The sequence below is a fragment of the Phlebotomus papatasi genome, chromosome 1, assembly GCF_024763615.1.
Source record: "Phlebotomus papatasi isolate M1 chromosome 1, Ppap_2.1, whole genome shotgun sequence".
Taxonomy (NCBI): domain Eukaryota; kingdom Metazoa; phylum Arthropoda; class Insecta; order Diptera; family Psychodidae; genus Phlebotomus; species Phlebotomus papatasi.
In genome coordinates this window covers 110,002,054-110,016,005 of record NC_077222.1, presented here as the reverse complement: position 1 = coordinate 110,016,005, position 13,952 = coordinate 110,002,054, and the positions used below count along the sequence as shown (strand labels likewise).

Here is a 13,952-nt window from a genome sequence, read left to right as displayed (position 1 = left end):
TAATGTCATATTATTTTCTAATTTGTTTTCCTGCTCTTTTTTCTTTCTTAAGTTTGTCAAGTATTGTAACAGGGCGGACCTTATTTTTATGCAGTACTTTTGGAGGTTACAATAATTTTAAAATTAAAAAAAAATTCTTTAGAGCACTTCGTGATAACATTGACACTTAATTTTAAATGTTCAAGCCAAAGATCTAGGAAATTTTGAAAAAAGCTGGCTTAATTGTTAAGGGGTGGAGCTCTGAGATTAAATATACTCCAAAAAAGCCATGGAAGGTATTGGGAAAAAACGTCGGAGATGTCTTAATCCTAATTCCGCGTCACTGATTAAATAAGCGATTGAAAACGAATGAATAAGTGGATAATCTATTATATCCTCAAACAAAGCTAAATTCCTGAAATGGGCGTGGTCTAAAATTTATTTTTTTACGAAGTTTAAACAGTAAGTTCAGTAGCATCTTCTTGCAAAATATGCGATTTATGATTAAAGTCAGGCAGCGTCAAACACTTCTTATATATGATTTTGTGGCAGTTCCAATCGCAATGGCCAGAAGTACACGGTGACCGTTACTCACAAGTGCTGCCATGGATACGAACGAGCCAGGGACGGAGGACGCGGTACCACCTGCAAAAAGGTCGATCTTCAGTCCATTGAGGAGACGGCAGAGAGTCTGGGAGCCAAGGAATTCATGAAGAGTGTCAAGAACAATGGACTCAGCGAGAGAATCACCGAAAATATCACAATGTTTGTCCCCCTTGATTCCGCATTCACAGATTTCTCCGAGAAGATGTTTGAGTCGGTGAGTACCTTTTTTCCTGTTTTTATTGCTAAACTGTTAATGATCTCTTGAACTTGTCTACTTGGCATGCAGATCGAAGTGTCTGAGTTGAAGAGCTATAATTTGCACATTTTTTGCTGAATATTTTACAAAGGAATTAAGAGAGAAAATGTTTCCCATTATCACTTTAAAACAGTTTTATATTTCCTTAAGAAAGATTGCAATAAAAAAATAATTAACTTCAGGGAAAAATGATAGATGAGGTTCTGATTGATTTCATTAGAAGCGCATTGTTTTTTTTTAATTCATTTTTTGTTTTCCAATTAACTTGTCATAAATTTTTTATTATTAGTTCAGCATTGATTAGTTATTAAAAACCTTAAAAACCATACTTTGGGGAGCCGTTTCACTTGATGGTCTTCCTGATAGAGAAAATTTAGTGAGATCCTTAATAATAATCTCACTTAGGATGAAGACTAAGAAGGCTAAGAAACTAAATAAGATCTTAAGAACTAACTAACAAGACTAAGGAAAAAACGTCATATTATTTACATTTTATTAGATAGGGTAAATTAAGTTAATTCAAATCCTGCTCCAAATGGAAATTTTTCGCTACTCCAAATGGAAACGTAATTTTTTTCATAATAAATACAGTACTAAATTATTATATTTATATATTTTTTATACCACAGTTTCATTATTTGGTTAATTTTGCTCCAAATAAAGCGAAAATCCACTCATATTCACAAATTTTAATTTGTTAATTTCTCAGAAAAATTAAAAGAAAAATTTTCACCATCGAATTTTTCATCGATCGAGCGTCTGGAAATGGTTTTGAATTAGGATATTTACTCTACTTGAAATAAATTTCAAGATTTTGATAAAAGTGTCAATAAGGGTTTCCTGGCGAAGAGGTGTTCCTTTGAACCTACAGTAATCTGAATAAAATCTCATGTCCTTCGATCGCGCTCAAACTGCCAAACTCAAGGTGTAATTCATTTCGGGGAACTCGAGTCTATCTCACTAGAGAACCCACGGGAAACCTGTGGCACTCGGGATCGGAAAACCCATACATTTTTTTCAAGGAAATTACGTAGAACCCGCATATATTTTTTCAGGGAAAGCGGAGAACGTATACATTTCTCAGGGATTCCTTACATTTTTAAAGGAACTCACGGGGAACCCGGAGATCCCATATATTTTTCAAGGAACCCGAGGAACCTATACATTTTCAAGGGACCCTGGGAACTCATACAGTTTTCAGGGAACTCACTGGGAACCCGGAGATCCCATATATTTTTTAGGGAACCCGGGGAATCTAGACATTTTTCAAGGGACCCTGGGAATTCATACATTTTTCAGGGAACTCAAGGGGTATCCGGAAATCCCATACATTTCTCAGGGAATCCGGGGGACCTATACATTTTTCAAGGTATCCCGGGAACTAATACAGTTTTTAAAGGACTCTGGGAACTCATACATTTTTCGGGGAACTCACGGGGAACCCGCGGACCCCATACATTTTTCAGGGAATCCAAAGGAAGCCATACCCTTTTCATGGGACCTTGGGAACTTATACCTTTTTCAGGGAACTCACAGAGTACCGGGAGATTCCACACATTTTTCAAAGAACCCGAGGAAACCCATATATTTTCAGGCAACTCACCGGAAACCCGGAGATCTCATATATTTTAAAGGAACCCGAGGAACCCATACAGTTTTCAAAGGACCCTGGAAACTCATACATTTTTCAGAGAATCATTGGGAACCCAGAGATCTCATATATTTTTCAGGGAACCTGGGGAAAAAATACCTATGTTTTTATGGGACCTTGGGAACTTATACATTTTTCAGGGAACTCAAGGGGTACCCGGTGGTCCTATAAGTTTTTCAGGAAATCCGGGGGAACCCAGTTTTCAGCGAACTCACTGGGAACGTGGGCACCTGGAGGTCCCTTATATTTTTCAAGGAACCCGAGGAACTCATACAGTTTTCAAGGGACGCTGGAAACTCATACGTTTTTAAGAGAACTCACGGAAACCCGGGGATCCCATACAGTTTTCAGGGAATCCGTGGAACCCATACAGTTTTCAGAGAACTCACTGGGAACCAGGAGATCCCATATATTTTTAAGGGAAACCAGGAAACTCATCTATTTTTTCTGGGAACTCATATATTTTTTGGGCAACCGAGAACTCGAGAACTCCTTGTTCAAAACGTGTTACCATTTTCCACACTGCTTCCTGACATGGAACAGGAAAACCGTATTCAATAATTCATGTGCAGGCTAATAGTAGGATAAATTACGAGCATTTTGTTGTATTTGAAAATTGACGGTCAATAGTCAGAAACCATGAGAATCGTCATCATAATTTTCCAGAAGTTCCATTTTTACTCTAATGTAGGGCAAAAATTATTCCAGATCAGGATCAGTAAAGCCTTACTTAATGATTTTACATTCCTCGTGCAGAATTAAAGTAGGATGGATTACAAGTCTTTTGTGCTAAAGGGAATTGCCGGACAAGAGTCACAGTTTCCAAGATCCTCATCCCAAATTTCACGAACTTCTATTTTATAAGTTAACATTAAGGAAGAGGGTTCTCTGGTGAGGCAGGGTACGACCTTACTCAACGATTCTTTCGGCGTTATCACACTTGCACATTAAAATTTTAATGTGATTCACATTAATTGTCGCTTGTGAGCGTCCAAATATGTTATTTGTGTCTTTGAGTCACTTAATATTTGGGGTTTTTCTATTTATTGTTAAAGAAGTGGACTTGGCCTGCAAAAATAAGTTTAAATTCACCTAAAGCATAAATATTTTTCACATTAAAAAATTAAAGAGAAAATCGCATTAATTTTTCGTATTATTGCTATAAATCAATTTATATCAAATTTTGTGGGCCAAGTCTACCTTTTTATCAACAAATAGATCAAATTTTGAATATAAAATGATTCAAACACACAAATTACACATTTGGACTCTCACCAGCGACAGTTAATGTGAATCATATTAAAATTTTAATGTGCAAGTGTGATAACACAGTTATGCTGGTTTAAAATAAGTTAAACTACGAGTTTTTGTTATGTGCGAAAATTCCTGGTTTACACACAATTTCGTGAGATTTTTTGTAACTGTTTGTAAAATTCCTCCGGGAACTTACAAAATATTTGTAAATCATGTAACTCAGATAAATTTATTTTGTCAAATCAGCGGCTAACTGGATCTTGTCAAAAGTTTGTCGAAAGTGTGTTTTCCCATATAAAATGCGAGAAAAAGTTTTGTCAAATTGGTAAATAACATCCTTTTGACAATATTTCAACAAAGTCCATTTGTTCGTTTAACAAAACTTTATTTGTCAGAGTACTAAAAATTTCGTAAATGTTAGTGCTTTTTCTTAAAAATTGTTCCTAACATGGTGACTTGACAAGCAAGTTTTGTACTTTTACAAACATTTGTTCGTACAATCTTGTTTGTCTTACAAAACTTTACGAACAAGTGACATAATGTTACGAATATTTACGAACAAATGTTTGTAAAAAAACAAAAACTGCTCGTCATGTGATCACGTTACGAACAATATTTGTGAAAAAATACAAACTTTTACGAACTTGTTTGTGGGTTAAGCTTAAGCTTCATCGATCATGAAATTTGTTTAAGCTTCCAGGAGGTTTTTTCTTTATTTGTTTACCTTATCCATCTTGTCAATTGTTCTGATAATTAAATCATAAAGCATTTCTTTGCATTCACCATTTTTCCCCTAAGAATATGCATCATTTTATGAGTCAATGCTCATTAATCACAATATTTATGAATGCTGAAAGTGAGATTTTAATATTTTTATTATCACCCGCTGACGTCTTTATGAAGCATTCTCTGTGCTGAATATGCGATGAATGTGATTTTTATTTATTTATTTTTAAATCTTCTCTCATCAATCCCTGAAATTGTTTGTTTTATGCAGATTATTCCGATTTACAAGATTCGTTTTTAAAAATTTGCATATAGAGGGGGTGGATTTTTGAACAATTCACAATTCACATCCAAAAATTTTATGTAAATGCCCAAAAATGAGATGCAAAAATCTTTTTGAATTTGCTTTGGAGACAATTTGATGAATATTCTGAAGATGATAATCAAGATAAAGAATTCTCGAGTCAAAGGTCAATGGAGAAATTAATTGAATTTGCAGAATCTCGTGGTTCTTCCTCTGTCGAGGAGTCGGAGGGCTACAAAGGATGTTTCGGGGATTACAACGAGGGAACTTGCTCTGGCTCACATTGTCGATGGATTCGTGAGGATTGAGGATGTTCAGAATGAACAACTCCTGACCACGTCCTTTGAGAACTCCACCATTCGCATGAACATCTTCCCACGTCCTCCAACCTTCGACAGCCATGACTTCCGCTACACAGCCAATTGTGCTCCCCTCCTGAAGGTCAACAAAGTGGCCACCAATGGGATTGTTCACGTGGTTGAGAAGGTTCTGCCTCCAGTCACGCAGAGCATCATGGAATTGGTGGAGAGTCGCAGTGACATGACAATCCTGAGGACTGTGCTCCAGAAAACCAAATTGGACAAGTTCCTGAGCCAAGAAGGTAAATCCTTTACCCTCTTCGCGCCCACAGATGCTGCCTTCGAGAAGCTGGAGCCCCACCTCAGACGCACCATCAAAGACGGAAATGGCTGTGCTACAAGTAAGTGAAGCCTCTATGGTCTCTATTTATTACGCATTCGTGTCACGCGACACAGAAATACCGGCTACTGCTCCCCCCATTCCCCCGCCAAAAAGAAGATGCACTGAACATTCAATATTTGCCTTTATTTTCCAATTCTGCAGAAGTCGTAAATTTTGTCACGACATCGCTGAATTATTGTTATTTAATATCTTCTTTTATACCGTTGAAATCTTTGAAATTACATAAAAAAAACCACAATTTTATTGCTAAAAACTCTTCACGCAGTTGCTCTTCTAATTTTAACGACTGATTTTATCACTGGAAGATAGTGTACTTTCCGTGTACTTCGAATAAGTACAACATCGTGTCTAACAAATCATTTGCAGAATAGAGATTTAATCATTTTAATTACTTTACTGTTATACTTTTAACATAATAATTGCTTGATAACTCGTGCCTGGACATAGATTATGATGGGATGGTTAAATGAGTTTCTTACGGTTTTTAGGGTAAAGAAAGTTACAATTTAGTGCTTCATAAAAATTGGGTAAGGTAGAAATTGCTGAGAAAGTAATGACAATTTCTTCCACACTCAGAAAAATATTCGAGTAAAACTTACTCGAATCGATGTTGAATTGACTCTTTTTCGTTGTGATTTTCTATTAACTATATTTTAAAGTTGATTTTACTTCTATTGTAATATTCAGAAGAGTTGTTTTAACTTTTTTTCTAAAATTTACATGACAAAAGAGTGTAAATAACTCTTTTTAAGACTGAAAATAACTCGTTTTAAGAGTTAAAATAACTCGTTCCAAGAGTTAAAAAAAAAATCTTTTTTGGAGTTAAAATAGCTCTTTCAAATCATAAAATTTATAGATTTTGAAATTTTATGTTTTTTTTTTATTTTATCAATTTCTTTTTTAATATTTTCTTGATCTCAAGTTCCCCATATTCCAAGCGAAATATCACGTATGATGCACGCATATGTCTTCATGAAACATTGTTAGGCATATTTCTAGTTGATGTTCCATATGAGCTTTGTCACACGAAAATCTTCTTGACTGAAGTATATTCTTAAAACGAAAACACTTAAGCATATACTTCAGTCGAGATGAAATTTTACATCGGAAAAGAGTAATAATTACATCGATATCCGACGAATTACTTCAACTCGCACGAAGAGTTGTTTCAACTCTTTTTACTAAAATTTACAACGAAAAAGAATAACAATTACATTGATATTCGTAGAGTTAAATCAACGATTCAACTCCGCTATAGAGTTGTTTTAACTTTTTAGCTTTTTTCTTAGTGCATAATTGCTATTTCAAGGGAAAACGGTCAAAAAAGTACAGTGAAAAAAATTATTTGCTGTATTTACAAAACATTTGTAAACCCTTAAATTGCCAAAATTGTTCATTTTGTTGGGTTTATAAAATAGAAAGGTAACAGTTGAATAAATATTTAAATTTAGATCTAGAAGAGGGAACGGTCAAAGGTGACTGCCATGGTTGTGCCTTTACATAGTAAAAAATATTTTCACATTTTACATGTAAAAAATATTTAAAAATGTAAAAAAATGTAAAACGTAAAAAGAGGAAAATTAAGCATTTTTGAATCTTTTAGGGTAAATTAAGCTAATTCAAAACATGTTCTAAATTGAAACTTTTCACTACTCCAAATGGGAACGTCAACGTTTTCATGATAAATACACTACTAGATTACTATATTTATATATTTCCTATACTTCAGTTTCATTATTTAGTTAATTTTACTCCAAATAAAGTGAAAATCAATTCATATTCACAAATTTTAATTTATAAATTTCTCAGAATGCAGTAGACTCTCTCAAATTCGGGCATATAGGACCGAAATGTCAGCCGAATTAGACAGAAATTCGGGCAACAAACTTTTTGAAATGCAACGATTTTTTATTCATGTGCATATAGATATTGAGTTTACACACTCATTTACATCATGAATTGCATGAAAATCCCTCAATAATGCAAAATCACATCAAAACTAAGACAAACCATGCCAAATTTGAGCATATTTGTATTGTATTGTATTTATTCTTCATCTTGATGTGACATTTCCAACCATTTGATTCATTTGATAATCATAATCAAAATTTAAAAACGACAACAAACTTTTTTCAAATGTAACCCCTGCCCGAATTAAAAAGTAGCCCGATCTTAAAAGAGCCGAATTAGCGAGAGTTTACTGTATGTACAAATCCCGCACAACTTAAGCTTAAAATAATTTCACTTGTATGTAATACACTCATAGCTTCAACTCGAAAGTTGAAAGTTGAAAGTCAAGTGTGCTAATCCGGGCGCTTCGCTATATGGATCGTTTATGACTAATTCACTTAAAATAATATTTTTATTTTTATTTCCGTAATATAGTAACAACAGTAACATAATATAACTATTCAACTTTGAAAAAAAGCAAAAATAATATTTTTATCCATTAAATAAGTGAGTGTAATCGACTCATTTCAATCTTGTGTCAACTGGGTTCTTCACTAAAAATTTTCTAGAAGTGATATTTTCGCTAATGATAGCTGCTTGATTGAAAACTTTATTGTTTTTTCCTTGTGAAAAAAATAGTTTAAATCCAAAGGTTTAATTAAAAGTGAATTAGCGAAAAGGCGACCCAGTTAGTGCATGCTGACTTATTTCAGTATTATCATTATTTTATAAATTTTATTTAATATTTTTGATAATTTTTTTTATATTATGTTTCTGAATGAAACAGTGTATAATTCTATGGATTTAGAAAAAGTAAAAAAGAATTTCATCAGTCCAAAAACAAGCTTTTGAGTAGCAGTCTTCGGAAAACGATCCAGTTATCCCACCTTACTATATTTTGGAGGAATATATTTTTAACGAACTTTTCTTGTTAATTTGACATAACTTTTTATTCAGAGTATATAAGGGTCTATTTCTTATAGTTTAGGAGATAATCGCCTTTAAAGTTTTTGCATACAATTTAGAGCAATTTGGAAAACGGAAACGGACGCTTTTTTTTAAATTATTTTTTAACCTGAATGAATATTTACTGTTTTATTTGTCTTCGCCTTATGAAAGTTTGAAACATCCCAATCTACTCCCAGACTTCCGGAACCGCGAAATTCTCTCGACAAAGCACTTACGACTCACACTGGTAGTGGTCCTTTGTGCGAGCTCCCTGCACTTTGCACACAAATTTTATCAAGTTTTAAGGCGAGTTGTCCATCTTTCCAAAACAGTTGGTCAGCTTTTTAGTAAATTACAGTAGACTCTCGCTCAATTGGCTCTTTTTCAATCGGTCGAAAAATTTTGTTGACAATTTTCACGTTTTATTATAAAGCTAATTTGCTCAAATTCGCTGTAGTTCTTCCTATTTTATCGTGATTCTTTATAATCTTTATAATTGAGCGCTTTTTGTGGAATTTACAAAGGCTTTGACGCCAAAATCTATCGATAAACCGGATGACATTTTGCCCCAAATGCCCGATTGAGAGAGAGTCTACTGTACTTTGGTTTAATTTCCTCAACAAACATTTGTTATTTTAACTTAGAAATTGTTAACTTCACGCAATTGTCTATTTTTTTTTTTTTAGATATTCTCAAGAATCACATTCTGGACCTGACATTCTGCTCCTGTGCCGTCCTCAACACTGTCATGACCAACACGTACAATCTTCTGGACCAGAAAATGACCTTTGAGCGCGTTGATGCTGAGAAGCCAGAAGAGGCAACGGAAATTGCTGACCTGACAGCCTCCAAGGACATCACAGTCAACGGAATGGCCAAGATCACCGAAGCAGACATCATGGCAACAAATGGAGTGATCCAAGTGATCGACACTGTGATCCCGACTGAGTCAGGAATGCCCATCACTTCCATGCTCGCTTCGCAGAATCTCACGACCTTCAAGCGTCTCCTGGAAGCTTCAGGACGCGAGGAAGAGTTCGAGATGATGTCCAATGTGACCTTCTTTGTGCCAACGGATAAGGCTCTGGCCAGGAATGAATGGGTCAATGTTCTGGAGGAGAAACCATCTTTGCTGCAGAACAATGAGGAATTTATGAACTTCCTGAACTACCACATTGTGGCTCCTCTGACCAAAACTTGTGATCTCACTTACGACATGCTCCAGACCAAATCCGGAGAGAGCCTTAGGGTCAATCTCTACGCTACTCATCCTGTGTTCTCGGACGTCATGAACAGAGCTACAGTCAACTGCGCCAGACTGATCCACTTTGACGACGAGAGCTGCGGATCTGTTTTGCATCAAGTGGACAAGGTTCTGGAACCGCCCATGAGGACCCTCCTGGATCACCTTAATATCACCGAGAGGTACAGCATGTGGCTGGACTTCGTCAAAGCGGCCAATATGACGAGCCTACTGGAGGACACAGAGAAGGACTACACGCTCATGGTGCCTACAAATGACGTCTTCAGGGAGCAGAGGGAATGGTACGAGGAGAAACTGAAGAATCCCGAGCAGGCTGAGATGATTGTGAAGAATCACATGCTCTCAGGTAAGAATTCACTTAAAGAACAAATTTTCAGTGAAAATTCCTGTCCCCCAAACTTCCTACGGACATTTCCTATGGAAATTCCAACGGATTTCTTACGGAAAGCTCTATGGGAGGGCAAATTTCCTACGAACATTTCATTACAGGATCTCCTTGGAAATTGCTATACAAATCACAGGAAAGTTTCCATGGAAACCTCTTGGGAATTTTCTTTGGACTACCTACATTTTCCATGGAAAATCCATGGGATTTCTTGCGAAAATGTTCTATGGATGAACAAATTTCATTTGAATATTTGTATATTATTTTCCGGAAAATCATCATATGAAACTCCTAAAATTTTTTATGGAAGAATGTCAGACATTTTCCACATAGACTATACGAATTGTCCATGGAAATTCCGCGGGATTTTTTACGGAAATGCTTAGTGAAAGAAGAAATTTTAAGTGAAGGTCAATACAATACTCAATACAAAAGTTTTTAAACTTTCCATGGAAACATCGTGGAAATTTTCCTTGAACCTTGGGAATTGTCCATGAGAATTCCATCAGATTTCTAACGGAAATGGTCTGTAGAGGAACCCATTTCATTTGAATTTTTCTATGAGATTAGTCTTTCAGACTTCTATACAAAACTCTTCAGACTTTCCGTGGGAAAATTGTAGAGCAATTTCTATGGAATGTGCGAATTTTCCGTAGGAATTCCATAAGAATTCTTAGAGAAATCCTGTCTGTGAAGGCAATTGGATTCTAAAATATCCTCAAAATGCTGAAGGATCTTGTTTGAAATCTTAATACAAAACTCCTCAAACTTTCCACGGAAATGTCGTGGGAATATTCTTCGAATCTTGCGAATTGTCCATAGGTATTCCATCAGATTTCTAACGGAAATGGTCTGTGGAAGGTTCGATTTCTTCTGAATTTTTCTATAAAATCTCATGAAAAATAGTCTTCTAAACTTCAATGCAAAACTTATCAAATTGTCCATGGGAGTATTGTGGGACATATCCTATGGAATATGCGAATTTTCCATAAGAATCTGTAGGATTTCTTACGAAAATACTCTATGGGAAAACTATAATTTCTCCTGAATATTTCTCTCAGATTTTTTTCTCAAACTTTCCATGGAGACATCGTGGAAATTTTCCTTGAACCTTGGGAATTGTCCATAAGAATTCCATCAGATTTCTAACGGAATCTGTAGAAGAAACCATTTTCTGTGACTTTTTCTATAGAGTCTCGTAAAAAATTGTCTTTCAAACTTCAGTGTAAAAATCCTCAAACTGTCTATGGGAATATTGTGGGATATTTCTTATGGAATGTGCGAAATTTCTGTAGGAATTCCATAAGATTTCGTACAGAAATTCTTTCTCTTAAGAGAATTTGACTCCAAAGAATCCTCCAAATATGCTAAAGGATTACGTTGAGAATTTGAATAAAAAATCCTCAAACTCTCCACGGAGATCTAATGGAAATTTTCTTCAAATTGTCCACAGGAATTCCATCAGACTTCTAACGGAAATTCTCCATGGTAGTTTAAGTTTCCTGTGAGTTTTTCTACAAGATCTCTTGAAAGATTTTCATATAAAATACCTCAAATTTTCCATGGAGTAATCGTGGGAACTTTCTTTGGACTACGCGAATTTTCCATGGAAGTTCCATAGGATTTCTTACAGAAATGTTCTCTACATCAAAAAATTTTCTATAAGATCTCTTGAAAAAATAGTCATTCAAACTTCATTACTAAACTCCTCAAACTTTCCATGGATGCATTATAGGACACTTCCGATGCTTCCGATAGATTATTTGAATTTTCCATAAAAATTCCATAGGATGTCTTATTGAAATCCTGTTTAAAAGATCTAATTCCCTGTTAATTAGAAATCATAAAAGCTAAAGTTTCGCCTGAGGCGATTAAAATGCATTTTCTGGGGACTCAGCTTTCCTTCTTGTGTGGCCTTGCTGCTTTTCTCTTTTTTTTCTTTCGTCCTTTCTTGCTTTTCTTTTTCTTTTCTTAAACTGATTGTAAAAATTAATTAATTCATTAATTAAGTAATTAATTAATTAAAGTATTAATTAATTAATTTTTCTATATGATCTCATTCAAATTTGCCATACGAAACTTCTCAAACTTTCCATGGAAACATCGTGGGAGTTTTCTATGGATTATGCGGAGTGTCCATAGGAATTCTATAGAATTTCCTAGGACTTCAAACGTAGCTTCCAAAGCTTCAGTCGTAGATTCTTTCAGCTAACCAAATGCTCAATGAGAGGGTCAATTGAATGAGAATTCGTAAGCTATTTTATTGATGACAGAGGAGAATGCAAATTGATCAATTTCGCATCGTAAAATGGAATTATTGTCACAAACGCGGGAAGCAATAATACAAAACGTGCAGGGATTACTAATAGAGAAAATTCTTTCTCTAATTAGCATGTCCAAGATCATGGTAGTTCACCTCAAAAGCTATTTGTTTGCGATAAACAGAGAATTTTACTTAGAAGATGCTAAAACCAAAATAAATACTGCGCTAATGTTTCTATTGGGGATCATTGAATTTCTTTGAGGAATCCCAATTGATTAGCATATGGTTTTCACATTGAAATAATTGAATTTCTGAAGAAGAATGGGATAATTGTTCATCAAAGTAATTATCACGATTTTGGTTTGAAATTGGCTGCTAGATTGGGTGCTCAGCGCCACTAGCGGTGATCACACGAACTTGCAATATTCTGGAAAGTTGGAAAACATTAAATTACCTTTCCAAATTCGCTTAATTAACAGCAAATTGATAAGGAATTATAACAAAATTAAAATTTAAAACTACTTAAACTTCAATTGATTGCCCTTAAAATTTTATCTCAAGCACAAACTAATCTAAACCCACTTTAAAAATTTATCTAGCTCAAGATGATCATGTAATTTTTAATTTGATTAAATTCAATTCATTCCCCAAGGCAATTTGCATTTATTTAGATAGACAATTCAGTTAAAATATTCACTTATTCTTCTCAATCGCGAGATCTAGAGCGTTGCAGAGAATTTCCTGTCGCTGAAGAGGTTCAAAATAGAGCCAGATCAGCCAATGCAAATGATTTTGAGGAGTATCACTTTTAATTTCGACTTGTTCTCAAAGGGAATTTGCATTTTTTTCTGTCCAACAGATGTGCTTTGCTGTGCCGGAATTGTCCCATCGGACTGGCCATTTGTGCGCACGATTGAATCCCTGAGCGGCCGTCCGTTGCGCATCGACCGCGGCCGGCGACCTGTTGTGGCCAATGCCGGAATAACCAAATGTGATGTCGTGGCCAAGAACGGCGTCTTGCACGAGATTAACGATGTGATCATCCCCAAGGAGCGCCAGAGGACTCCGGTTTCGTCATTCTTCTGGTGAGACCAGCATCGTCCTCCAGGCACCCCTTTTCCCACCCAGAGGACACTTCCCTGCTCTCCTCAGCTGTGGCACATCCTCTAGTGAGCCCCCTCTCTCTCTAAATTATAAACAGCAGCCACCCCTTGGCTCATTCTCATAACGTTTAAGCACGCAAAATTATGTTTATTTGATCTACTAAGTGGATGGCAAATAAATAATGGAGTAAAAGAGATTTCAGGATGCTTTTTTTTTCTTCTTTTGCATCTTTCTTGGTGTCGCTGTCTTCTGATAGAGGCATTCGGGTAGCCTATTAATATCTCTCAATCAAGCTAATTGAGAGAATTACTTTGGCTTTTTTATCGGCTCAAAACAAACAGTCGTTTATCAGATGTGCTTGACCTGTGACCTTAGCTTCAATCAAGGGGATTCTCAGTGTGATCTCTCATAGCAGAGCGAAATCAACTTATCAATCCTTATCAACTTCTCAGCGAATATGATAAGGAGAGAAAGAAGAAAAGGTAAGGAGCTTTCAGGAGAAATTTAAGAATTTTGAAAAAAATGTTAATAAAATAAATTTAGCATTTTTAGGAACATTC

General features: G+C 35.4%; 1 protein-coding gene across 1 annotated transcript in view; it reads left to right on the top strand.

The window, feature by feature from the left end:
• The window catches only part of LOC129799237 (transforming growth factor-beta-induced protein ig-h3), a 31,784-nt gene extending 18,196 nt beyond the window's left edge, over positions 1-13,588 (top strand). Inside the window, exons 5-8 of the mRNA XM_055842953.1 lie at positions 532-799; positions 4,972-5,476; positions 9,063-9,986; positions 13,148-13,588. Coding sequence (XP_055698928.1) covers positions 532-799; positions 4,972-5,476; positions 9,063-9,986; positions 13,148-13,377 — 1,927 coding nt within the window. The 3' untranslated portion in view covers positions 13,378-13,588. The remainder of the gene's footprint in view (positions 1-531; positions 800-4,971; positions 5,477-9,062; positions 9,987-13,147) is intronic.
• Positions 13,589-13,952: the final 364 nt, after the last annotated feature.